At 40.4% G+C, this 27,533-nt stretch overlaps 6 protein-coding genes across 6 annotated transcripts; 1 reads left to right on the top strand and 5 right to left on the bottom strand.

Moving 5' to 3' along the window:
• Positions 1–489: 489 nt before the first annotated feature.
• On the bottom strand, positions 490–2,501 carry K444DRAFT_374957 (uncharacterized protein). Its single transcript, XM_024872308.1, has 2 exons — positions 2,252–2,501; positions 490–2,182 (listed from the first exon to the last, which is right to left on the bottom strand). The coding sequence occupies exon 2, from the start codon at positions 2,137–2,139 to the stop codon at positions 700–702; it is 1,440 nt and encodes a 479-aa protein (XP_024738541.1). The 5' UTR covers positions 2,140–2,182; positions 2,252–2,501; the 3' UTR covers positions 490–699.
• Positions 2,502–2,664: 163 nt separating this feature from the next.
• K444DRAFT_526250 (uncharacterized protein) lies at positions 2,665–4,413 on the bottom strand (the record flags this gene model as incomplete). The annotated part of the gene is made up of 4 exons (XM_024874526.1): positions 2,665–2,972; positions 3,025–3,626; positions 3,673–3,899; positions 3,964–4,413. 4 exons carry the CDS (start codon positions 4,411–4,413, stop codon positions 2,665–2,667), a joined length of 1,587 nt encoding a protein of 528 aa, XP_024738540.1.
• Positions 4,414–7,172: 2,759 nt separating this feature from the next.
• On the top strand, positions 7,173–7,804 carry K444DRAFT_628651 (uncharacterized protein; the record flags this gene model as incomplete). The annotated part of the gene is made up of 2 exons (XM_024882940.1): positions 7,173–7,672; positions 7,717–7,804. 2 exons carry the CDS (start codon positions 7,173–7,175, stop codon positions 7,802–7,804), a joined length of 588 nt encoding a protein of 195 aa, XP_024738539.1.
• A 391-nt stretch (positions 7,805–8,195) lies between these two features.
• On the bottom strand, positions 8,196–9,611 carry K444DRAFT_525915 (subtilisin-like serine protease-like protein PR1A; the record flags this gene model as incomplete). The annotated part of the gene is made up of 4 exons (XM_024874499.1): positions 8,196–8,840; positions 8,912–9,148; positions 9,210–9,340; positions 9,428–9,611. The coding sequence occupies 4 exons, from the start codon at positions 9,609–9,611 to the stop codon at positions 8,196–8,198; spliced, it is 1,197 nt and encodes a 398-aa protein (XP_024738538.1).
• Positions 9,612–11,150: 1,539 nt separating this feature from the next.
• On the bottom strand, positions 11,151–13,192 carry K444DRAFT_652283 (uncharacterized protein). Its single transcript, XM_024885782.1, has 4 exons — positions 12,955–13,192; positions 11,950–12,908; positions 11,752–11,903; positions 11,151–11,702 (listed from the first exon to the last, which is right to left on the bottom strand). Exons 1-4 carry the CDS (start codon positions 13,101–13,103, stop codon positions 11,400–11,402), a joined length of 1,563 nt encoding a protein of 520 aa, XP_024738537.1. The 5' UTR covers positions 13,104–13,192; the 3' UTR covers positions 11,151–11,399.
• A 12,376-nt stretch (positions 13,193–25,568) lies between these two features.
• Positions 25,569–27,405, bottom strand: K444DRAFT_611872 (uncharacterized protein). The gene has a single exon (XM_024880025.1). It carries the CDS (start codon positions 27,211–27,213, stop codon positions 25,900–25,902), a length of 1,314 nt encoding a protein of 437 aa, XP_024738536.1. The 5' UTR covers positions 27,214–27,405; the 3' UTR covers positions 25,569–25,899.
• Between the last annotated feature and the right edge of the window lie 128 nt (positions 27,406–27,533).

Here is a 27,533-nt window from a genome sequence, read left to right as displayed (position 1 = left end):
CCAACAAACAGATGAACGACTGGAGGCAAGAAACATTGGAAACGCAGAGATTGAATGCAGGAAAGACATGCATAGATAATCATTAAAGGCAAGCGAGAACTAAACGCTGCAAGGGACTTCCGATGCTTGATGCATATAGCGACATCTTCAACCAACTATTGAGCATAAGTGAACATATTGTCAATTCCCAATATGAATCACGTGAATGATGTGATATATCGTTAGATATCTGTGAGAACCTCCCTGAGAGCCTGGTAGCTCTTTGCCTACGCGGCTGCATTTCTCCGTCTCTTGTACTAGAAATGCTCTCAACCTGACTCAATATGAAGAAATGAGTGTCGAGTCAACAATTTGACCTTAAGCACCATCTCCCATTTTTGAATCTAAGTCTCGCAGAATCCAGTTTGCAGCTTCAGTTCCAGGAGATGCCGATTGATGCGGCAGCGTCGTGCCTCAGAATATCTGCTCTTCCGTTTGCAGTGTTCAACGCATCGGAGACACCGCAACGAAGTATTGATCACTCCCGTTAGTAAACTCAAAGAGCGAATGATATTGCTGAAAAAGCGCGGCCAACGGCGGCCAGCTAAATTGGCAATTGGAAGTCGGGCCGTGCAAGTTGAACGTCGGTGTTTGCTGGTGACGATCCAACGACTCGATACATATGATCCAATACTGCCTTGTAGCAGACGAAATGTTGTCTTAACGTAGAGATGGCGCCCCAAGCAGCACTCGCTCATTCCACAGCGGGGACTCTCTCGTGAACTCCAAAAACCAGAAATGCTTGACGAAGACCCGGTTGTTGATTCGAAGAACTGCGATCACATCCTCCCGCATGTCGTACAGCTCGCGCTTCCAGCTGCCAGGAGGCTGGTGTTCATATTTGTCTAAGACTCCCCTCGCTAGCTCGTGTATTGTGTTGATATTAAAGCTTGCTTTCCGACGCCCCGGAAACCAGAAAGTGAAGCTTTCCTTGTCGAGCAAGAAAAGTTCCCGAACCTGGAATTTTGATTTTTCTCTGAAATCTCCTCGTGATTCCTCGGGTATATGTGAAAAGGGATCCTTGTCAAGGGTCTCGCAGATGTCTGCGAAAAAAGAATGATCCTCTCCCCCTTGTGCCAGAACACGGCGCTTAACCCGAGCCGCCTCCTCAAACCAAGCCGACGAAACCAATCTCGGTGTGAGAGAAGCGAAGGCTAACTTATTCATGCAATAACTCAATCTTTCGATACGTTCTGTTATTGGAGCCTCGATCTCGGCTAGGTGGAGATCGGAATCGGATGTCCCATGTTCGAGAGCAGTCAAGTAGGTTGTAATCCATGTGTTAGGGTCAAGACGATATTGAGAATAGTCAAATTGATCGAATGGTGCTTTCTCCGCATCGAGTTCTTTTTCGGGGCCGGGCTCAAAGTGAGCGTGGATCTCGCCTCCAGTCTTAGTCCAGGCTAATCTCCCAAACGGAAGGATACACGATTCCTTAGATGCGTAGCTTGGGACTCGTCCTGCTGAGCCGCCCCAGTACGTTTCGGGGTTAAGCGATGGAGAATATAGGTTCATGATGTGGCACAAAACCGCTCCATCAACCTCCATTTCGATGCCTCCGTTCTGAGTGCTTATGAAGCCATCATTGGACGGCCTCCAACCAACAATGTTCATCCCAGGACCAATTCCTAAAGCACGGAGGAGGGATGCCCAGCATGCTTTTGCAGGTGGCGATTTGTCAGGTTGAGGGCTTGCATTTTTTTGCCAAAAGAAAGGTAAAGGAGGGAGAGGCCCCCAAGACAACATACTATTCCTTAATGTCTTGTGACTGCCTGGGCTGTTGGTGTCAGAACTCAAACGAGAATCGGTCGCCGTTTTCGCAAGGAGGTGCCCATCGGTTTTCACGAGATGCGTCTCGAATTCTGTCAGCCGTAGGACTGGTATCCGACACTGCTTGTAATCATCCAAAGCCTCTGTTTGCCAGTGCCCCAAGTTTCGTTCCAGCACTTCCCTCTCCTTGATGTTCTGATAAAGTAAAGAAACGGGTTCCCTCAGCAATGTCACGATCGAATCCGCAAGGCTGATTGTTTGGGAAACATCGCTTTCGACTTTGGAGACTTCGGAGCCTGAAGGTGTGGGAGGCGGTGGCACTTGTGCCATGGTATGGTATATAGGTCGAGGAAGAAAGTTATTGGCAGATCATCTACAGGACGTCCATGTTAGTGTACGGAAATCGAAACATTAAGACACATGGAAGAGGGCTCGTGCTTGCCTAGTCGTCTAGTTTGTCGATGGGGAGCTAAGCCAATCCACTGTTTGCGGTGGACCGAATCAAAGTCTCGCCAATATCTGCAGACGCCGGAGAGTGCTATATATTCTTTTCGCCGACAGTTGGGAGGGTTGGTAGTGGATCACGTTGGTCGATTTCTTCGAGTCGAGGTTGAAGTAAGGCTGCAGCTGAAAAAAAGCATCGTGATCAGCCGCATCATAGTTTAACGTCACCTGATCTACGCCAGAATAAAGCCACGAAAAGGGACAGTTTCCACAAGGCAAGCTCGCGGAGTACGTCAAAGTCATGTAGATTCGTACCCAAACTCGAGTGGGTTCTTGATCGATCTCGGGTCTCTCAACCTCGCCCGAAGTTGATTGCCGAGTATTCAGACCAGTGCTGAGAGCCTTCAACCTCTACCGGCCAAATTTTTTCAGCTCCCAATATCTCAAGGGCGGATAAATCAAGGAAGCAAAAGCAAACCCAACATAGTTGCCCATATCGCCACCGTAGTCTCCAATCGGTTTCGCGATAGGGCCTGTGAAGTAGTACTGAGCCATACAGAGGACCGCCCCCACCCAGCCAACACAGAATGCCATCACAGCCGCAATCCCAATAGGCAATTTCTCTTGCCTGTTCCAATCACTCCAGACAAAAGTAGGCTTCATCTTTCGGCGGAATATAAATTCCTCTTCGAGAGTGATAGCAATCCAAAGAACAACCCCTGAAGAGAGAGTTAGTCGGTAAAACATGTCGAGTCGATAGGGAGAACTCACAATAGCCCATCAAAGCCAAAAAGTTCGTAAATATCTCTGAGAGACTATTCCTTCCAGCGAGAGCACAGACAGCAAAAATGATCACAGCAAGCGTATTCCACAAATAGCGTGGAACCATTGCTGGATATCGTCCCAGAATCTGGAAGTCGATGCCAGACGAATAGGTTGGAGGGACCATATTCGCGATCAATCCCAAAGCAGCAATGACGGAGCAGAATTTTCCAAAAGCGCCCAGGCTATCATACCCTGCGACAACCAATGCTCCTGTGCCGGTCCCAGCGGCATTCCAGACAGTGTCGTTGTGAAGTCCAGAGGCTAAACCCGTACCAAGAACGAAGGTGAAGACGAATGACAAGGTGAGGCCAGTAAAAGTAGCGCCAAACACCTTCCAGCGTGAAGCAATCTTCGGATCACAATATACGAGGAAATCGGCTGCTCCTGGAGCATATGTTACAGCGGAAGAGAGGCAAATGGAGAAGAAAGTGAGACGATTGCCAGTCAGTGTTGCACCAGTAACTGTAGACTTCGAGTATATATCAAATTTGGGTCCAGCAGTTCCTGCTAGAATAAGCAGGACTATGCTTTGAGGGATCCAGGCATATCTAGAAAGTTAGAGAAGAACGAAATTTTCATTTCAACATTACCCACCTTTCATAATGATGAAATATCTTGATACCAAAGGTAGTTACCAGCCAGGTCACAACTGCGGTGATCACAATACCCACCTCCACAGTGAGACTGCCATTGGGAGATACTGCCGAGAGGATTTGGCCAGCTACAACAGCATCTATCATAGAGTATCCAATCAGGACGACTAGATTCAGGAGAACGCAGATCTTCACTGGCCACCATCCCATTGAGAAGCGGGCACAGATCTGAGGGTGAATCAGCGAGAATCCTGTTCCTGAAAAATCGGGCCAGAAAAAGGATGGTTCATACCATTGTCCTATTCCCACTCCATGGCCCCCAGCCAGCCGTGTATGCAACCGGAATACTCCCAACGATGGCCCCAAATATGCTTGTCAATGTGGCATCCACGAATCCCAGCCCATATACGCCCTGCCCAATACTCGCAAGAGTGATATTCTGCGAAGCAGTGTTGATCGAGAACCACAGCACGACAATCTGCAAGAAGCTGAGCGTTGCCTTGGGGCTCTGCTCGTTCGACTTGACACGGTGGATGCCACGGACTTCAAGGGCAAGGAAATGTTCGACTCGTTTGGTCCATTGTATCACGATGTTGTCGGACGGAATAAGCTCGTCGATGTCAATTGCTGGGTCGTGTACCTCCCTCTGCTCCTTCTTCGTGGAAGAGTCGAGACGAGAGTTGTCGACATCAGAGGCAGGGCCTTTCTCGATGTCTGCTACTTGTTCGTCGCTGGGGGCCATTCTGTGTGCTGTTAGGTTCCAATGGTTGCAATGATGATCTTTCCCCCAACGGATACAGGAAGGAAATATAAGAACACGATTCTCGCACTGGCATGATTAAGAACAAGTGTAACCGTATGAACCCAAGCCAATTGCTGCAAATGAGACCTCGTTTTCTTGGTGGGGGGAGATTGTATGGCACTCGGTTTGCGGTGGATTGGCCACCGGTCCAGTGCCCATGGAGGGAAGGTTACTGTACATACCTGGATCGGAAGAGGAGGTGGTGCGACTCGACTGCTGCATTGTACCGAAGATAAAGTAGGCAGGTCGTACATATAGGTTCTCGGGTTGATTGGAATGTTGCGTGGGGGGTCGAATGACTCTTCAATGGAAAAACTCTAGAAGCCAAGGGGCGCTGTAGAAAGTTTCCCTTTCAGATGGCGTGAGCCTCGGCCCTTACAGGGGTCCAGAATTACCCAATAAAGGAAACGGCAAGGACCCCTTGGCTTATTAAACTTTCAACCATTTCTTTCCTCACAGCCTGAGAATCCTGCCAGGGCCTCCCTATTCTTTCTCACCCACGGACTAGGTTCTCACGGCATCTGAGCCGGTCAAGTGGCAAGGCCCTCCTAGACAAGCGACGTATCATCGAACCGGAATTGAAGCCTAGCCTTCCAGTGTCACAACATATCTGCTTCCGACACCGGATCTAGATTGGGCCCGCTCAGTTGATCAGATCAGCCCAAGTATTTGAGAACGGACATGATCTAGGTGTCACTGAACGATTGCATCATCCCCAGCTTGTTCCGCAGCTTCCCGTCGAGTATCTCATCTTGCCACGTTTTCTTGAGCTGCAGGGACTGCTTCATCGGCGAACACTGCATTTCAGTCGCATCGAGCGTCAAACAATTAGTCACGGATCAAGTCTGAACTCATGAAGTCAGTGTGCCACGAGTTTTATCAATGACAGCGTTATTTGTGTCCGAAGCAAACAATCCGAGGAAGACAAGTTCGATTTCACCGAATATCAATAGTCATAGAGCACGGGAAAGGTTTGGGCGAGAGAGATTTTCGCTTTGGAAAAGGGTGCATTCATTGTGGCTGGTTTCAATTTGTTTGGGATGGAGGCGAGAACTCTAAGGGCTCTCATTCATTTGGCGTCTTGCACTTTCCGCCGTACGCATGACTGCATTTTGCGCAAGAGTCACGAATCAGATAGAAAGATACGCTTCGTTGAACCTGACAGGTCTCCAAGCACTCTTGTCCTGCATTTTTAATGGCTACTCACCGCTCCCTTCCCATATGGAAAAGAAATGAAGTACTACGATCGAAAGCTATCCAGATATCCTGTGCTCTCCAAGATACCATTGAAGTTCGTGGATTGAGTGCTCACTGGAGGGAGATGCTCAAACAGCTTATCGAGCAAGACAAGCCTCGAACTATGTACGGTGTTGGTTCGACACAACAACTCCACCGAAGCCATCTAACCTTCAGCCGCTTGGCACTCGGATCAACAGCAACTTCCCCAAAACCGCCGAACAAGAATAATTCTTCTCTCAAGATGTGCCAGTTTGTTCCCAGACAAGCTCTCATCCCAATGGCCGTATAGTTTATTATGCTGGATGTATATCTAGCTTCTTCAATGGAGTTATACAACACAGCGGAAGAATCTAACTTAAAAGGAATGGAGGGGAGACTGACTTGGGAATACAGCATGCAATTGTTATGGTGCTAGGAATTTTAATTAATCTAATTTTCTGGGGGAAAATTGTGGCAGGGACCAAGAGCCATACTTTGACTTAGAGCAGCAGGAGTAAATAAAAAAACCCGCCAGTTTGAGTGTTTAAATATTGGCCATTGCAGACTCGGCCGCTCAGCTGAGCAAGCAATTTTTGGTGGCATGCTCGTGGACTTCCTCTGTGACGAAGAGGGGAGCCCTCATATTGTCATCGTGGCGGAGAGCTTTCCGCACGCAGGAGCGGGTGTTGAGCAGGTGTAAACACCAGGAGCAACCCGCCATTGGTCGCCTCAGAAATGTGCCCGTATGGATGGGCCATCCCAATCAGCTCTAATCCAACCATAAACTCCTTGAGCGGTTATACAGTTCCACAACACAAAATAATGTCCTTTGTTGATTTGGTCTTGTGATTTGAAGTTATACTAGTCGCGTTCAGCGGGGTGGCTTTACTCGGCTAATTAAAGGGGGAGCCTGAACTGAGCCAAACAATCACCCACAATACTTCTCGGATACATTCGCCTTATCAATATCCTAAAAGTAGCTGATAGTAGAGCCAATACCTTAAGAATCTAGCAAGGCTTACTCGGATTAAATTATTCCCAGAAAATAAAGATTTGCCTCAACCCTTTGCAGCATTCTGCGAATGTTTACAGTTTCGTTTGTTGCTTTCTACCAACAACAGAACACTAGAAGACAGAAAAATAAGAATACAATGCGCTTTATTGCACCTCTGAAGTGCAATTAAAGATATATAGACTACAATACACTGATTTTATATATAGGATGATTTTTTATTGGGAGTTTGGACGAGCTTGTAGATGGCGGTTGTGAGAATCATGACCGCCGCGAGCCAATCGAGCTAGCGACTAAGCAAAGCGTTGACCACAAAGCGAGTTCAAAATGGTGAAAATTCCGACTCTTGTTGGCTTTCTACAGCTCTGTAGTCAAAGTCATTGGTAAGGCTCCATCCATCTCGTTGTCGCTGATCTGTAATGGGTGCTAACGTTGTGTAGCAATAGCGAGCTTAAGTACTAAACCGAAAATGAACAAAAACCAGCACATCCAAGCGCTGAAGGCCGAAAAAATCAAACGGCAATTGGAGGAGTTGAAAGGACAACCCAGGGACAATGATACTTTGCGCCTTTGGTTCGAAAATGGCCGCGAAGACTTGGGCCTCGCCTTGGACGAATTCGAGTTCCCTGAACATCCGTGTCTGCTGGTGAGGTATATGCACGACTTCTGGAAGATATTTTTCGCGGGAGATCAATGCGTGAAGAATTTCGAGGTTAGGATGGTCATGGCAGAGGGCGATTTCAAGGAAGAATGGGAGAGCAAATATCCCACGACGTGGGGAGAAACCCTCGTCCACCGAAGCCGAAACGGCTATATCAGAGTCGAAATAAATATTTTCGAAGCTGTACAAAGGGCAGACCATCAAGAACAATTGGAGCAATACCTTTCTGTGCTTTTGCACGAAATGTTACACGGGTTTCTGGATTTCGAACCTTGCCCATGCGCGGAGTGCGCAAAGGGTCCCTCCTTGTCAGCAAGAGGCCTGACAGGTCACGGACTACCATTCATGGAAGTCTCGGAGGCAATGGAGCAATTCTGCGAAGAGGTGTTGGACTTACCCCTGGACCTCCATCGGCACCAGTCAATGGCATACGAGCTTAGGGAAGGGGGCCTGTCATCGAAGGACGTGGACCTTGTCGCCCTTGGTCTGAACGAAGACCTGATTGATCGACCCATTCAAAATGAAAGCAAGGACTCAGGAAGCCAAACAAGCAATTAGAAACACATACGAGACGTTAGTACCACTGTGTCAATGCATTGCATAGGGGCAGCGGGGGGCAGCAGCTGAACTCCTGGCAGACATTCGGGCAAAGCAGCAGGCTGAGAATGGTGGGATCATTTGTAGTTATTGATCGGGGAGTGATATTGTAGGAAATTGTTTGAATATGAGAGAGCAAAAGCATTTCATACAGATCAAGGCATCCTTCGCTTCGCCCATGACTAATGCAGACGGTTTCCTTCGCCATCTTATTCATCTCTTCTGATGACCCACTTATGATCCATTGCCATTGTACCCAATGAGATTGTTTGCTGACTTGGCGTCAATGATCTTGCCGGAGGTGGCGAGAGCCTTGATACGGCTTTGAACAGCAGCCGGAGTAGTGATACCTTCAAGAGCAATGAGATATGCAGCCAAACCTGCAATGTGCGGGGTCGCCATGCTAGTTCCACTGATCGTATTCGTCGCAGTCGTGCTTCCAATCCACGAGCTCAGAACATTTACACCAGCAGCAAAGACATCAACGAGGCTTCCATAGTTGGAAAAGCTGGCACGGTTGTCGTCCGCATCGATGGCACCAACGGTAATCGCAGTTGGTTCAGAAGCAGGTGAGTAGTTACCAGCATCATCGCCGTCGTTTCCAGCGGCCACAACGACAGTGACGCCTTTGCCGACTGTGCTCTTCACGGCGGAGTTGAGGGCCGAGGAGTAGGTGCCTCCGAGAGACATGCTGAGGACTGAGTTTGTATTGGCATTGTTGCCCACCCATTGGATTCCTGAAATCACGCCAGAGGTGGTGCCAGATCCGCTCTTATCAAGGACTTTGACGGCGACGAGGTTGGCTTTCTTGGCTACGCCGTAGGTGCTTCCGGCGATTGTTCCAGAGCAGTGGGTACCATGGCCGTTCTCATCCGTATTCTTCAGTTTGTTAGTTCAAAGGTCTTTCCAAAGTATTACAGACACTGGAATATTGACTAAAGGTCACTTACTGGTGAGCCAGAGATATAATTCGCTCCAAAAGTCGCACGTCCGCCAAATTGAGAATGTGCGGTATAGGTTCCCGTATCGACGACGTAGACCGTTGTTCCACTGCCAGCTGAAGAGTCGTAAATATAGGTGGTCGAGTCCTGATTTCTGTGAGAGATGCGACCAAGACCGTAGGTAGCCCCAGTCTGGGAGGTGAGAGCATTGGCGTAGACTTTGGCATCCTTCTCAATGTACGCGACCTGCAAGTTGAATTGGTCAGTCAGAGAGTCTTGGGGCAATCAGATACAGTACGTGACTTACCTCAGGGGAAGCTGCAATTTCAGCAATAGCAGCCTCATCGGCAACGACTTGATACCCCTTAAGTTCATCCATATCATACGTCGCTCCAATTCCTGTTAGATCTCCTCTGGACAGCATAGAGCTTACTGAAGCTACCTAAAGGTCCCAAGGTTAGCCAGAACAAAATGAAATATCCAGAGCATTGTCCAAATCGCAGTAGGACATTGACCGAGGGAGACTTACGTGGCTAGCAATTGTTGCAGCGTCAACATTGCTATTGTAAACGACGATATAGCTGTCTGGAACAACATCCTCCGCCAGGGGATTGCGGATCTTAAGGTGATGAGGGGCAGTTGCTGGAGCACCGAAGGCTGGCGCGAGGGCAGCCGCCAATGCCAAGAAACGAGTAAAATAGGATACCATGATGAATGTTTAATATACGTCGAAGTTTTTGGGTGATTGAGAGAGCAAGTTTTCAATGTTGCCTTGAAGGCTGGATGAATTGAAGAGCCAAAGATCCAAAAATTGAAATGACACTTCTGGGATCGGGAGTTTCAAAACTTGAATGATTGAGAGGGTTCTGGGATTGGATGCTGAATGAATCATACTTGTGAGTGGAACGAAAGCTGTATATATACTTTCAGAATGTTCTCTGTGAGGTTGGACAATAGAAATTCATATCTCTGAGCTCTATCTCCAACCCCGCTTCTTCAGCTCTATCTTCGACTATCATCTTGTGCAGTTTTGTTCAACTCACCAATCCAGATTCATTATTCTTGGGTACTTCTAAAGACCTTCTCGAATAGTAACAAGCTCGGATGATCAATCGTTCCCTCCATTGTAAATTTGGCAGCTCGCAACCGCCAGAGACTGTTGTCCAAAGAAGAGGCGTTTGCGGGTGGCTTGGCTGCTGCACAGAATCAGGAGCTATGAGACCTATGAAACTTTTGATAGGTCTCTCTGGTCCGGCTGCCAATACGTGCGATGGGACTAAAGACGGAGAAGGACGAAAGCAGATGAGCAGACGCGGGATAACTTCACTGCCGATCGTTGAGTTGATTGCCAAGCAGGAACACTCCGGATAACCTTTAAGCTTGAATCCCCCTTGCAATCGCGTGCTGCGCTTACCTTGGCAGAAGCTCGTCCAATATGGAAGCTGACAAGTCTTCTTGCGGCTGTGTGCTCGATAACTTGTTTCCGTTGGAGAGTTGAGATATGCGACCCTGCAGCCAAGGCCGGGAAGTTCAATGCTGTGCAGAAACCATGGAGTTTTTCCATGGCAGCGTTGGTAGACCACTCCATATCAACCTGCTTCATCAGGAACACACTCCGGAGCCATCCGGCCAAGGAGCAGCCTGCTGAGAGTTTGGATGAGACGTTGACTTGGCGTCGCTTGCCGAGATCTCAGACATCGCGACATCTGTAAAGCTGGAGTCCGAGCGACTTGGTAGACTTGGGTGCTCTCCCTCACTTGTGGCACATCTAACCCCTCCTTTGCGCAATACCGGGTGGTCACGATATTCTAAGTTACTTATCATTGATAGCGCCCTTGGCATTACTGTAGTCAGGGATCGACAGTCCCTGAAAGGATGGTCGATTGCGAACCGAGGAAATGCCAAGAGAGGCCTTGACTTGCAGTATTGATTGGCGCAAAAGACAAAGCTGAGGCGAAGATTCTGGGAGATGAGGTAGAACTCTACGAAGCTGCGATCGCTTGGATTGAAAGATAGTGCTGTTCTGTGCGGTTTCACAAGTATTCTTGGCGGATGAAAAGAAGAAGAAGAAGAAGAAGAAGAAGAAGAAGAAGAAGAAGAAGACGAAGAAGATTGAAGGAAGAGTGAAACTTGGCGGAATTTTATGGGGTGGAGAGCTCGGTTACGGGCGCCTCGCTTAGCGTTTCCCCGCCCCCTATTCCGCCCCCCACTTGAGCTCTTTTCACATGCTTCAATTTCCTGGACGAGGGCTTTTCCATGATCGTTTGCTGACTAGAGCGATAATGTGATGTGCGCCAATCCCTTGTTTTGTAATTCCTTTCCCTTCGCTCTCGCTCTAGTGGAAGTCCGTAGTCTGACCAAAAAGTAAACCCTGCTTCTGCTTTTTGCATTTTGTACTCTGTACAGCCTTGCCAGAACCAAACTCGACCTGCCGATATCACCGCCCAATTCCCATGTTGCCTTATCCAACTCATGGAAAAGCAGACCACTACCTTCCTCAAAGAGAACTGTGAACCGGCGCCAAAGAAATCTTCCCTTTCATCAGGTACCACGCCCAGATACCCACCACCAAAGACACGTTGAAGAAGTCAAACACAAGAGCGCCACCAAATATTATGGAGTGATAGCTCCAAGCATTCTCAGGAGTCATCCCAATTCTGGTAACCGCGATAGCCCACGGCAGCATCCAGAGGAGGTTAGAGCCAAGAGCCTGGATGAGAAACCATCGAGTCGTAGTGGCAAGTACAATAGCAGCAATTTGGTAGTTGACCGCATAGAATATGTAACACCAATCAATAGTCTGCGGTTTATGAGTCAAATGTGGTGCAGTCTAAGAGAATGGTACGAACCTTCCACATATGTTGAGTTATCAGCGCAACAGGTTCTGACTCTGAGAGATAGAATGCGAACTGCTTCATGCCCCAGATCGAGAGGAGGATGCAAATTGGGACCTCCAAAGCGAGAGCAATGAGGCACGAACGCCATGCCAACCGAGTGATGGCTGTCAAAAGTCAGGCGAAAGCCATGAATGCTTAGAAATCACTTACCAAGCAAGTCTTCCTTGGACGCCTTCGGGTTCTTCAAAGTCGGTCCTACTTCAGCTCTCCATTTTCCCCAGGCATGACCCACGAACGTCAACGTGGTCGCCTCGAGAGCTTGAACAGGAACCATGAAGATGCCCCATCTGATGGTATTGAAAACTCCCCACGCAGTGGCATAGTCAGAACCCATCGACACAATCCCATGGATAAGCCAGAGGTAGATGGAATTCCGCAATGCCGATTCTATGAAAGTCCAGAATCCAGGTCGTACGAGAGTTCTCAGTGACGAAACGCTTGGTCTCGGTTTCGGGTCTGATGGGTTTGAACTCGAGCGTCCTTGAAACCTGGTGGCGATGTGGAGGAAGTATACCAGTCCGGAGAGAGCTGCCGTTAGGTCACAAGCCATTCGCACTAATGCCTGCGTATTGATCGTTGGGGCGTGGTTGCCAACATGAAATCGCGAAATTATGAGCAGGTCTAGGACGATATTCACGATAAATTTGATTGAGCTGATAAGCAGCGGGACATCAGGGTGATCCAAGGCTCTGGTTGAGCTGGCAACTGCCACCTCCATAGCAGACGATAACGCCTCGACCGATGAGATGCGGACATATCTGAGAGAGGTATCCCTGACAGCGGAAGGAACAAAAGCAGCAGCAAGTTTGTCAGAACTGGCAACGAAGATGACTGTCAATATGGCGCCAAAGGTGATCTGGAACAGGAGTAGCGTGTACGTCAGACCGATTCGAGAGCTTGGTGTTCGTGTTGTTTTATCCCCGATGACGCTCCAGGCAGTTCTCGGAAGCCCATCGTTGAGAACGTTAACGATTACACCGATGTAAGTGTACACATCAGTAGTAACGACTTGGCTTGAATCGATGTTGGCAACCCATAATTTGCTCAATGTGCCATAGAGAGCAGGTAGCATGAATGCGGCAAGATTGAAAAGCAATGCCCCAGTGTAGCTTGATATCGTCAGCAGATATATTCCAAACGAGTCTGGTACCTTACCTCTGTCTGTCAAAGAGTTCAGATAACCTTGACTTTGGCCTTAGCCCCGTATCTTGGTCATCAGGCTCAACCTGATTGATCTCGGCATCAACGAGGTCATCCTTGTTTGAAACCATCCTGTATCTGACACTCTGAGAAGATGAACCCATCTTCAGGAAGCCTTCAGCGAGATCGGCCTTCCATATAGTTGTACAGAAGAGGGGTAAACAAAAGAAATTACTCGTACGATTAAATGGCGAGCCTCTTTGAATCTCATGCCGCATTATCGAGTGAAGGTGCGAGATGTGGCAGGAAGTTGACTGTTGTGTAACCTCGAGGCTCCCCGCTGTGGCGCAACCGTGACATTCCATTGGCTCAACCTCTTACAGTGTGGCAACCACTTCACTTCCCCCATGAACAGGATGACTTCGTGATACCCACTCTGTCAGTGCTTTTACTATTTTGTGCAACCCTATGTCGAGTTGCGCAACATCTCACATGTCACCAGTGAAAAACGCCTACCGTTCCAGCAGTCTTTTAGCAATTCAGCGCGATCTTGAGATGGAGCGGAAATGATCAGCGTGGGAGCAACACTTTCTTCTTGAAAACAATCAGTATCTCCCCTCCCAAATCCGATGTCCCTCACTCACCACCTGATATCTCATTCTGAGGGCCTGAATGGCGGTGTTCTCCCACCTGCTTCGTTGAATCCACCTCCACTTTGTTCCCGGTTCAGCATACGTTTACACGGGACATCACGGGTACTGTCGAGGAAGAAGAAGAGATCAAAATGTATGCATTTTGATGGACGAACCGCCACTGCCTCTTAAGGAGGCTAGCGTGGATGCCGCTAACTAAGGTATAGAAGGTCTGGTCCTTCCCATAATATCTCTCCCCCCTAGAGCAAGGAAAAGCTACTCCCGTAGCGGCTATAATCGATCTATCTATATAAAATAATAAATAATAAAAAAGAAACTTCCTATCCGTTCGGAGTACTAGTTACTAAAGACTAGTTCTAGCTATAAATAATTACTTAAGTTTATCTATAACTAAACCGTAGTATCTAGTACTCTATAGAACTAATCCAACTAATAAAGGCCAGCGAATATCTGTCTAATTAATAAAGACCAGAAGAATATTTGATCCGTAGTAAAGAATATATTAGATAGTAAAAGGTATAAAGAGGTAAAGATCTAATAGTATTATTCTCTAATTAGAGAATATCTATATAGGAATCGTAAAGGAAGGATTACTATGGAAACCGTAGATATAAGTAAGAGAGAATTATAGCTTAGGTTATTTTGCTATATTTAGTAGCCAGGTAGTCAAATAGCTTCTTATTATTAATTTTGGTCTTAATAGACTCGACCATAGTAGTATAATTAGCTAGTCAAGGCAAATTAAGTAGGATATAGGCTACCTGTACTTTTAGTACCCGGTTATTAGTACCGGGGTCCGATTATTTCCATAGTTCTTTAATCTCGGGGGCTTTGCCCTTTCTCGCCTTTTTCTATAGAACCTTGGTAGGTATAGAGTTATTAGTAATCCGCTAGGAGGATCTTATTAGGAAGCTAGGTTCCTTTCTCTTCCGTAATAAGGAAGTGGGACTAGTAGTTCCTAGTACGGAGACCAGGGTAGTATTATAATTCCCTTAACTAAGTAAGAGCTTCTAAAGTAGCTAGTTAGTATAATCTTCGTCTAGTTTATAGTAGCCGAATTACGGGAGTACCTATTATATAGCGCCTTAGATAATAAATAGGATTTCTGGTATAATAGTATTACTTTATTCTTTTAGGGCATTAATTCTAATTATAGATCCCCCGAGAATATTATAATCTAGCCTATTATATGCTATATAGGCGAGCTATCTATAAAACCTATAAGGAATTAGGAGAATAGATTCCGGAAGTATATTAAGTATATTTACTAGGTAAGGAATATCTTATATAAGTCTCTTAACCTTTTTTATATATTTTTAATCTATAATACTATAATTTATAATACCCTATCTAATATCTAGTAAATCTCCCCTAAACCAGTTATAGAAGTTAGCTATAGTTTCTTTATCTAATTCGGTCCAGGATACTAGAGTTTAAAGAAGATAGTTCAGATTACGGATACTTTTATACTATTATCTAGTTACTAAAGCCAGTATATTTTGGGTATTATAGAAGGCGGCCGTATATATCTGGGCAGATATTAAGGTATAGGAAAGAATATTAAAAATAGGAACCTGAGAATTATAGCTATAGGTAGTAATATTTTCGAAGATAGTCTTCCTGATTTTCGGGTCTATAATACTATAGTTCTAGTAATTATTAGAGATTTTGACTAGATTTTCTATAGGCTTATTAAAGGTACTAGATATCCCTAAGGGGCAAATATTCGGTGGCTTGGGGCCCTTTAGGTAATATCCGGCCTTCTCGGGTTCCAGGAGAATAAAGACTAGCTTTTTTGGGTCCCGCTCTATAATATCTATAAAGAAATAGTACTAATTTATTAGTATATACTCGGTAACCTTAGATATCTCAAAATAGCTACTACTAAGGATAAGAATTTGGCTATTATAGTCCTTACTAAGGCAGATATATATAATATAGTTATTTTTATCTATTTTCCCGGTTTCCAGGTTAGGATAGTTAATAAATATATATCTGGGTTAAAAGGTATTACCCTAGCCGCAGTAATCTCTAAAGGGAAAGCGGTCTAAATAGATATTTACCAGGAACTAAGAAAAGAGGTTAATCTTGATATAAAGCCATAATACTTTAAGATAATTATAACCCGGGTAGATATTAATTAGGAAAGAACTCTTTAAGTTACTAATATAAGAGATACTAGTCTTGCTATTAACCAGGATTTATTCTACTAATAGTTCGGATACTAAACCGGTATATTATATAAAAGTATTTTAGTTTTCTTAGTAAGATAGTTTACTATTAATATAATTATTTACTAGATTTATAAATAGGTCCTATAATTCTTTCTTTTCTTTAATTAGATCCTATAGAATACCTTTTACCTAGTTATCTCTATATTAGTATTTATATTTATTATATTCTAAATTCCTAGTATCTAGCTACTTTCTTAAATTAGTATATACTAGTAGTATATTATAAACTATAATTAGCCCTATAGTAGTATCCATTAGTACTATAGAAGCGTTTCTGGCTAGGCTCTATTACTTTTTTTTAAGCTTTGCTTCTGCTAGCTTTTTAAGGGTTTTACTAAAGGGTAATATAGCGGAATCTATAGAAATATATAGATATATAAAAGTATATAAATAGATAGAGATATATAAATAAATAGAGATATATAGATAGATAAAGGCATATAGATATATAGAGATTTATAAATAAGTAGAGATATATAGATAAGGAAATTAATTTATTAGTTTATTAACTATTATAGTTATAAATATTTTAGTAATAGTTACTAGCCTTATATTTAATAAGGCTAAGAATATAATTCCGGAATTCTTTTATATATAAATTTCTGCTTCCTATAAAATACTATTCCTATATATAAATATTCTAAATAAGATACCTAAATAGTTAATAGTATTAGTATCTAGTTAAGAGGTCTCTTTTAAACTTTTTGACTAGTATAGGGATATTTGCTCTTAGCTTATTTCCTATTCTTTACTTCTTTATATTATATCCTATATAATAGACTTGGTAAAATAATTACCTATATTATTATCCTAGTATATTTCTTATCTCCTTATCTATAATTTCTTTAATAATATATTTTTCCTTTCTATCTATAAGAATTAGTTCCGGTTCTGGGTTCTTTCTTTTATATAGATCTATATCTTTTAGTTCTAGGTATTTAATAAATATAATAGGATAGATACTTAGCTAGAATAATAGTTCTAATTCAAATAAAAGCAGTATTATAATTCTAGTTACCTTATATAGGCCTATTTTATTAAAGAAGAACTTTATAAAGTTATCTAGGAGCTTATATCTATTATTTACTTCTTTTACTAATTTTAAATAGACTTTATTCCTAATATAGATTTCTACTAGTTTCCTTTTTTTATTATAAATTGCCTTTATATATACTTGAGCTAGTATAATAATATTATAGGCCTTCCTTAGTAAGGATTAGTATTTTTCTATAAAGTATTTGGCTCTCTTTTTAGTAAGAGAAATAAAGAATACCACTTATATTAGCTAGAGAAGGAACTATAGTTTCTATTTATATTATAGTTTATATAGAGGAAACCCGGTAGAGGTATTTAGTAAGGTATTAAGAGCAAATATTATAGCTAGAATTAGATTCTCCTATCCTAATTAATTAAATTAACTATTAATAGTATATTATATAATATAAATAAAGGTTTAATTTGATTTTTCAAACTAGCTATCCGCTTTAGTATAATAGAATATAATAAAGGAAAGTCTAGTATTCGTAATACTATATAACTCCCGCTAGTATATAGAAGTAAATTTGGGATTCCTATCCGAGATTAAGTTCTCTAGAAGACTTATTTCTTTATATTCGTTCTTATAGTATACTCGGGTCTAGTTCTTCCCGAACCAGGTATCTTTTCCGGATATAACTTTAATCTATTTTATTAACTAGTTAGTCGAGAGAAGAACCGTATTATTCCCGTTTTTTAATTCGGGGAGCCCGGTAATAAAATCTATATAAAGTATTAATAATTAATAACTAGAAACGAGAATAGGTATAAGTCTACCATATAACTTATATATTACCGGTTTAGTAAGCCAGTAAATCGGATAGTTAAATATATAGGTATTTGTCTTTTTCTTTAGCTATAATATAAAGATATTCCATTATAGGAAGTTATAAGTTCTATTTCTCCTAATATAAGCTCGATTATTATATATAATACATATAAATATAGTCTATAGCTTATCCGGAATATAGAAGTATTTCCCTTTATCTGAGTCCCGAAAGTATAAAAGCTTAGACTATAAGTCTAGCTAGAAGAACTTAAAAATAGTAATAGGCTTATCTTTAGGGCTATCCTGTTATTTCTGTAATATAGTTTAATAAACTCTTCTAAAGCTCCTGTTTCGGGATATCTCGGTTATTATTCTTTAAATAAAGGATTTATTTATATAAATTAATAAATAATAAATAACTCTTTCTCTATTAGTTATAGATTATTCGTTTATTAGTTTTAGAAGTTCCTTGAAATAAATAGATAGGTAAAATACCTTTATAAGAATTAAACTATCCTTAGTATCTATATATAGCTACTATATTAGTTTAGGAATTACGGTAGTTAGATCCGTAATTTATAATCTAGAGAGTATATTAGTATTAGTATAGGATTTACTAGAATAATAGCAGATTTCTATATTTATAATATATTTCGCTAGGAAAAGGTACTAATTAGTAAGACGAGTACTTTTCTTATAGGTTAGTCTATTATTCTTAAAGAAATCTATAATAGCTTAGTAATCGGTATAGACTATAAGCTTATTACTATCTAGGTATTACAGAAGCTTTTAAAGTACCTAAATAAGAGTTCCGGTTTCTAACTCTATTAGCTAATAGTTTTATTCTATAGGGGTTAGGGTCTTTAATAAGTATAAAACGGGCTTCTCTTTTCTATTAGTAAGGTCTACTTAATAAAGAATAATACTATAGCCGCGTTTCTTACTATTATTTATATATAGTATAAATAGGAGATTAAAAATTAGAAATATTAGGGTTAGAGTATTATATAAATAGTTCTTTAGGGTTTAAAAGGCTTTATAGTATTAGTCTATAAGGTTATCCGGGATAGTATTAGTTTTAGCCTTGGCTTTTTTATAATAAGTCTTCTTTTTAGTAGCTAGTATTTCTCCTATAATAACTTTAGGTAATAGAGAAATAGGTGTCTTTTCTATAAAATTAGCCCGCTTGGTTTCCTGTTTTAGTATATTCCGTAACCTAATTATTTTTAGCTCTACTAACGGAGATATAATATTAGTATAATAGTTTACGAATTTATAGTAGTATCCGAAAAACCCAAGGGAAGTCTCTAGTTAAGCCAAGGTTTATAGAAATATCTAATTAGAGATAGCTTCTACTTTTTCTGGAAATATACTAAGCCTAAGCCATAAAATATAGTAGCCTAAGGCTTAAATACTTAGTTACCTAAAATAATACTTCGGAAATAAGAGTATAATTCCGGATTTTACTAGAATAAATAGAATCAAATCCAGATCCTTTAAGTATTAATTAATAGTTTTAGAGAATATAATAATATTATTAATATATACTAGTATAAAAGCCCAGAAATACTAGCTAAATAGCTTTTCTATTCTTTATTAGAAAAAAGCAGAAGTAATAGCTAAATCTTAAGGAACTATAGTTAACTATTTATAGCTATAGTAAGTAGTAACTAGAGCTACTTTCTACTTATTTTTAATAGGGATTTTCTATTAGAAGAAGCTTTTTATTATATCTAGACTAGAGAAAACTATAGCCCTATCCAGAATAGAAAGAACCTTATCCTATTTTAGGAGAGGATATATATTTAATTCTAGCTTAGTATTTATTTAGTATAGATCTATAACTACTTACGGTTTCCCGTTTCTCTAAATTATAAAGGCAGGAGATATAGCAGGTAATAGATAGCCTAGTAATATATTTTTTAAGAATCTATCCTATTTTATAGGATTTAAGATAAAATCTATTATATTATAGTCCTTTTTAGATAATAGATAAGGTAATTACCATAAATCCTTAATATTAATACCGTTTCTAAAGGAAATTAGTATAGTTACTCCGTTATTAAAGTAACCGAACTAGGAACGAAATAATCCCTTATATTTCTCTAGTATACTATAGATCTTTATATATATATTATCTTTCTAGTATATAGAGATATTTGCTTTATCTAGTTCCGGTTCTAGCTTAGTAAGAGGCTATATAAGAAATAGATATCTAGTAAGATATTTTTTATCTAATTCTATAATATTAGATAATAGGATTCCTTAAATTATATTTACTAAGCTTATAAAGATATTATATACTTTGAATAAGCCCGGATAAAAAGTTATTTTAGGGTATTTCTTAAGAGTTCTAAGGAAAGTACTAGTAAGTATCCGAATTAGTACTTTACCGAAATTAGTAAAGAATAGTAGCTTCTGGGTTCCATTTATAATATAATTTATTATAGTCCCGAATTTATTAAGGGCAAGGTCTACTTAAGGGAAGAGGTTAAAAAGGTATCCGTTCTTTATAATTAGTAAAGTATAATAACGGATTAGTAAGTTCTGGCCTTATCCGGGTTTAAGAATAACGGTCTCTATAAGATAAACGGCTACTAGCCTAGGTTTCTCTATTTCTTTTATAATTTTGGTATATAGTAAAATATATAAATCGGAATCTCTTATTTATAGATAATATAGGAGAGATCTATTATATTTCTATCGGAAATTAAGAGTATTTGGAATAATAAAGTTCAAACTAAGAAGGAAGATACTTTCTAATAGCCTATCTATAATATAGACCTAGATAGCAAGAAATTTTACTATCTTATATTTCGTAGTCTTATAATAGATAGGTATATCTATATATTTATTTATTATAGGTCCCTTACCTATTCCCTAAAGAGCTAGCTAACTACTATCCTTAAGGGTCTTAATTAGTATACTTAGGAATCTCTTGGCTAATATAGAGTAATTAATAAGACTAATAGGGAATCCGGTATCCGGATATAATATAATCGGGATTCCCTTACTTATATATACTATAATACAAGTATTAGTATTTAGTATATACTAAATACTATTTAGGAGTACTACTAAAATAGTTTTTCCCTTGGCTGCTTTTCGGAATAGTTTCTATCTAGTAAAAAGAAGTTCTATGGCTTTAATAAATCTTTAAGCTATATTTTTAGAAAAAAGACTATTTATTAAAGTCTTAGACAAGTTCCTTAAGATCTTAGCTAGGACAAGTTAAGTAAAGTTAGATAGGAACGGATCTAGTAGAATTATCTAGGTAACTATTGAGTTTAATAAATCTTCCGGGGCTATAGTTTCAGAGATATTACTTAGGGATTCTATAGTAATATATAGTAGATTTATAAAAGAGACTCGGGAAGCTTCCGGCTTCTTCGTTTCTTATATAGTTTTAATCTATATAGTTAAAGTTTTAGGAAGTCTTAATTTCTTTTTTGAATTAATATAAATAAATCTATTATTATTTTTATTTTTAGAGGCTAATAGCTTATATATTACAGGTAGTATATAGATCTGTTTCCCAGAAAAATATAGGGTTTCTGTAGTTTATAGTATATAAATAGTATAGCTTAATAATTTATTATAAGAATAATCTATATTTATACTAACTAGATTCTAAGGATATTATAATATAGGTAATAGAATATACTAATAAGGCAGTTAGTATCTTATTAAGAACTGCCCTAGAAGTTTCTTTCCTTAGTAAGTAAAAAAAAGAGTATATTATCTATATATAGAGTTCCGGTAATACTAGGGGTATCCGTATAGAATAGTTAAGATCTAACCAGAAAATAAATCTATTATTAATAAGAGTTAAATATCTCTTTATTAATAAGTATATATTTCTTATAGCCAGAGTTAGTATTAACTATTATTATAGTAACTAGCTAGTTATTAAATTAATTATAGTTATCCCAATTACTTTAGTTATTCTAGTTATTTCGGTTTTGGTTATAATTATCCTAGTTATTCTAATTATAACTATCCTAGTTTCCTTATCTATTATACTAATTTAATTAATATACAGGTTATAAGTATAGGTATTTATACTAAGGTTAATAAACCGGAGCCGGGGTTATAATAACGGGAGGTACTATAACTATATAATATAATTAGAATTTCCCGAGAGTAGCTTATTATTATTAATTAGTAGGGCTAAAGCATCTAATAAATAGAACTATAATTATATTAGAGTTTCCTAATTCTTTCTGGGTATTATTAATATTCTTTGGTTTCTCTAATTACTATAGTATAATAGTTAGAATAGTATATTATAGAGGTAATTATATTTAATCTATTATCTAGTTTTGGGAGTATAGCTATTAGTATAATTAGTTATAATATAGAACCTATCCGGAAAAGTATTCCTGGTATAATTATTTTATAGAAAATCTGTTCTCTATTATTTTAAACTGGGCTTAAAGCTAGTCTTAGAGTTATTAGTATTAAGCTCGAGCTTTATATTTTACTAAATAGATCTTAGAATAGAAATCATTTATAGTATTATAGCTATTCCTCAAACTAATAGTTAAGGCCAGAGTTAGATCTAGTCTATTATAGATATAGTATATAATTAGATCTTTATCCTTTTCTCTAGCTACTATATATAAACCTTATTTTTTGGTAATATACTTATATATATCTAAGACTAATTTATTTATAAATAAATATTTTATTATATCTGCTTTTAAAAGAGCTTATAAGGTATTTATATTAAATTATCGAATTAATTAGATCTTTTATTCTTTGAGACTCTCGGCCATAAGTATAATTATGTTTTTATTTAGTCTAGAGAACTAATTAAGGGCTTTCTCTCTTATATAAAGCAGAAGGGTTATAAGGACCGGTTATTTACTATAGGTTATAGCCAAGAATATAAGGTATCTATAATATATAATAGCGGTTATACCTAAAGGAGAGCTATTAAAGGTTCTAATATTATTAACTTATAGGTACCGGGTTCCTCTAAAGGTTCCTTAATAGGAGTTACTATAATTATTTCGGTAATTAGTAGATCCGTAATAGTATTAATAATCTCGATTACCTCGGTAGGAGCTTTAATAGGATCCTTAATAAGATCTATCTTTAGAGGAATTAAAGCTATTATCCGGGTTATTATCTGGGTTTCCTTAATAAGTATCTCGGTAAGTTAATTTATAAGTATTCTTGTCTATATAATAATAATTATTACTTTTCTTATAGTAAATATAGTCTTAATTACTACTATTTCTATTATTCCGGTTATTTTATATCTCCTTACTCTTTCTAAAAAGAGATTTATAATCCAGGATACTATAATATTTACGGTTCTAGTCAAATCTATTAGGTAGGGAATTATCCGAGTTATCTTAGTTATTTTCCGGGGTTAATCCGGACTTAAAATAATCTATAAAATATATAAAGAAATTAATATTATTAATATATAAGATTTGAATACTAATAGTATTCTCGGTATAGTCCTTAAATTCCGTTCTGGTTTTCTTATTTATAATTTTAATAATAGTAATGGCTTCCCTAATATCTTTATTCGAGAAATAGCTTTTAAGATATAGAAAGGCTCTAGTATTTATTTTATTTATAAGAATAATAATAAGTATAGTATTCTTCTTCCAAGATTACTTAAAGTAAAAGTTATTCGGGGTACTAAAGCTTTCTCTTAGACTATTATTACTGCTTAGTCTAGCTAATCTAGTTATTTTAATAAAGAGATTCCGTACTTCTTCCGGATTTAATTATAATTACTTTAATAATAAAGTATAGTTAGATAAGTTAGGAATCTTACAGGAGATATTAGAAGTTATAGATAGTAATTAAGGTAATAGTTATCTCTGGATAAATACTAGATTCTTGATATATTCCTTAATAAGGAAGGCTTCCTTATAAATCCGTTAAAGGTCTAATAGAAGGAATATAATCCGGTAATAGGAGATTTAATATTATTTCGGTTATATTAGTAAGGAACCTTCTATAAAGGAAACCGTTAATATAAGGGCGGATTAGAGGTCCTATAACTCTTATAGCTATCTGTATTCTAGAGGGGAAAGAGGAGAAACTATAGGAGTAGGAATAGGTTATAATATAATTACGGGTTATATTATATTAGTCGGTTATATATTAATTAGTTACGTAATAGTTAGTTATACCGGGCTGGTTATATAAAGCCGGTCCAAGAGACGGTCGGGAACTAGTAGTAGCCATTAATAGTATTTACTAATAATGAGAGATAAGAAAATTAAGGATTCGGGAGATTTAGACTTGGATTTTTTAATAAATTAACTATTTAATCCTCTTGGTTACCAGGGTTTGCCTCGGCCCCGGCTATAATATATAGAGGGGTATTGGCTTAATACCAAGGTCGGATAAAGCTATAAACTAATGATTTACTCGGGATCCTGTTTAGCTTCTATAAGAAGGCAAGTTCTGGATCTACGAGGTGATTCTGGATAGAATTGGTTATGGATTTCGATAATTTGAAGTTCAGTAACGTATGGTTCGCAACCGGACTTGGTCGGGTGTGGTATTTAACTAATTAATAGACCCAATTGAATTACGTACTCGAGGGCTCTTCCTTGGTACTTGATAAGGAGCCAAGGTCTGGATTTCCTCGGTCCGTAAGATGGCCGGGAGATGGTTATAATGGTTCCTTTAATAGATTAATTGCTCTGTGAAGTATGGTTGGTTGTGGCGGAAGCAAATTTATCCGCGTTCGGGGAATTTTTGTATGGTACGGAAGCGCGTAATCCCTTCTTGATCCACGAAGGATTACTTGATGTAATTAACCTTGCATTGCTACCATGTCGAGGAAGAAGAAGAGATCAAAATGTATGCATTTTGATAGACGAACCGCCACTGCCTCTTAAGGAGGCTAGCGTGGATGCCGCTGACTAAGGTACAGAAGGTCTGGTCCTTCCCATGACAGGTACTTCGCTCAAGAGTCTGTCCTAATCAACCAACTCTCGATTCTAGAATTTTGACGGGGCTCAAAAAAATCTGAATCACCTCAATTTCTATGCGACTACGAATGGGAAGCTCATCTACGGAGGTAGTACAGATTGAGGAGAACACGTCCCGATTAGGAAAGAGGGGTCAAGGTCGAACTCACTGTGATGACTAAACCTCCAACCTCACATGATAAAAAACCTCTTCACAATTCATTTCTCGTCACATTCCGTTGGCATATTCCCCCAAGACATCAAGGAATTATCAAGTTGATGAAGGGTTGCTAGAAGGTCGTTTCTCTGTCAGAAAAATGCCCGCCTTGCGTTTGTTTGATGCTTGAGTTCGCATCTGCTGCTCTTGGAATTTTGCCAGCTCTAATTCTCAGTGTCAACACTATGCACCATTTCCACTTATTATCCAGTGATAATAGTCAATGTCCAGAATATTTCTGCGGTCAGAGAATAGCCACAGCTCATTGTTTGAAAGTGTTCCAGGAGAGTGTGCTGAACATCCGATTCAAGTCGCTTGAAGTGTGCGCGTTGAAGCCAGGGACGGTGAAGCGTTGATACGGAACCTACAGACACTTTTGGTCGCTCTCCGCGATGCGATGGGGGCAAGCCTGTCGATTATGATATTCAAAGTATTGTAAGACTGGGTCCCATGAATTCGATACACGGATACTAGTACAATGTCATCCAGAAACCAAGAGGTGATGCCAGAAAGTTAGTTCAAGGACTACATTCACTCAGCACACATGAACTACTCTGCGTTGCCTACTTGCCTACTTTCTCAGTGGCGGCCTTCTCAGGATCATCAACATCCAGGTAAGCCTTCCCCACAGCATGTAGGTAGGTGCACAGCCAAAATATGTGTGTTCTGTAAATTTAGCGCCAAAAGCGCACGTTCTTACAAGCAGGTATAAGAAGAGTTTAGTGTGGCTACAACACTGTCAGGGAGAAATGGTATGCATGTCACCTACAAGAACGCAGCTTAGACTTTGATAAGATTTTCAAGGATTTAACATTACGCGTGCAGCACCCGCGACAGATGGACATTTCAGTTACTCTCGGTTGTTCTGGACTCTGAAGCTTCCGTCATGAAGACGATTGTCCTTGACATTCGATTTCTCGTCTTGAAGGGTCGTAAATCGTGATAAGCGGTCACACAAAGCTGCCCGCGAGCATCAAATCTCTACACGTTCCACGTCGACATATACGTGCTTGGTAGTGCCCAGAGGCGAGGGAAATGATGAGCTCTGCCTCTTCGATAATTGCCTCCGCGTCCAATTTCTTGGTCGATAGATTTCCCTTCCGCTTCAAGGCCACATTGAAGTTGGGAACTCGGGATGTCCTCCCCGAGCGCCATAAATCCGACTCAAAGCATCCCCAAACATCTGTGGCCCATCCAATTCGTCATTTTTCTGCGCTGTGTAAAAATGCCTCGCCAACGCCAGATTCCAAGCCATACCCGAATGCCCCACACCAGCGAACTCAGACGCCTTCGAAAAAACCAAGAAATCCACGATGGCTTGCTGATCTGGTGTAAACGTATCCAGCAAATGCTCTCTATCTTGGCCTTTCAAGAGATCGAGCTTAGTGGTGACCGTGATGTTCTGAAGGCTGCCATCTTTTATGAATTCTAAGATGTCGTGGCCAACTTCAGATGCAGCATAAATGAGAGACAAGTTGGCCGACAACGCTTGGTTCAGATAGTGCTGGGATTGTACTTGATAGCGTGCATTCTTCTGGTCTGCTTTTTGAAGGCCCTCCTCATCTGTGCTTAAATATACCCCGAGGAATGCCTTCTTCAATATCGGTTTTGACAGACGAAGCGGGAGATTGTAGAAGTAGGATAATGTGCGAAGGGCGGTAGTTGCCAGTATCCGAATATCTCGACGAACTTTGAGGATCTTCCCGAAATGCAGTACGAAGTTATCATCGTCGCCATAAATTGGATACTCGAGGTATGACCGTCCAAGTCGGACGATAATCGGGCCCTGGTTATCAAGGGCAACGTACTGTAAAAGCCAGTTGTAGAACAATGCGCTCCATTGTCCTGCCTGTTGAAAGCTAGTCTTGGTGAGTTGTTTTGTGAGGCTCTCAGGAACGAGTGTTATAGGTCCGTAGGCATACTGCCTATTCGCAATGGTCGAGGCAGCTTTATAGATTCGCATTTGAGGGCATGAAGCCATGAGGGAGTTGATAAAGTGGTCCGTTTCAAACATATAATCGAGTTCCGTTGTATTGCTCCCAAAATACTCCTCGTATGCCTCGCCCACGGTGATCCTAGGCACAACAAGACTTCCTCCTGCCGCAATTGTGTAACGCACACAATTCAGTATAGAATTTCGAACCTCCGCAACACCACCAGACGAATCGTCGCATATAAACGTCACACTCTGATTCCATTGTGTCCTCGAGCAGACACGCTTCATCGCAGAGGAGTCGAGGGGAGGATAGTCGAAAACATCGAGCGCAGGCCGCGCTTGAGGGGTGCCTGAGTAGATGTTCCACGGCACATGACTGGGAAAGGTGTAGGGTCGATCGAAAGCTACCCAGCACCATATCGCGAGGAGCAAGAAACCTGCCAAAGAGGCGTATCTGCGGTTGACACCGGCCGGGAGCTCCATTGCAGAGGAATTGGCGTGCTCGTTGGAGAGGGAGCTGCAGAAGAGGGCAGAGAAGCCATCTCATAAATGCGGAACTTCATTCCCGGGTAAAGCATTTTCTATGCGCGTCGAGTGGGAGGAACGAGCGGGATGCCAGGGCGTCTTCGTGATATGATTGTACCAAACAGGGTAGCTGTAATTCCCCCATTCCCCGCATTCAATTTGGGGGCGCTTGACGTCGAATTAAGGGGTCCGAAAGTGCAAAACCGGCTTTACCGAATCAGGATATTTTGCCGAGGATCTAACTCTATTTGATTCAACAACTTCCAGTCTGATTCTTT

The sequence above is a fragment of the Hyaloscypha bicolor genome (assembly GCF_002865645.1).
Source record: "Hyaloscypha bicolor E unplaced genomic scaffold K444scaffold_56, whole genome shotgun sequence".
NCBI classification, from domain to species: Eukaryota; Fungi; Ascomycota; class Leotiomycetes; order Helotiales; family Hyaloscyphaceae; genus Hyaloscypha; species Hyaloscypha bicolor.
This window is presented reverse-complemented; position numbering and strand designations above follow the sequence as displayed.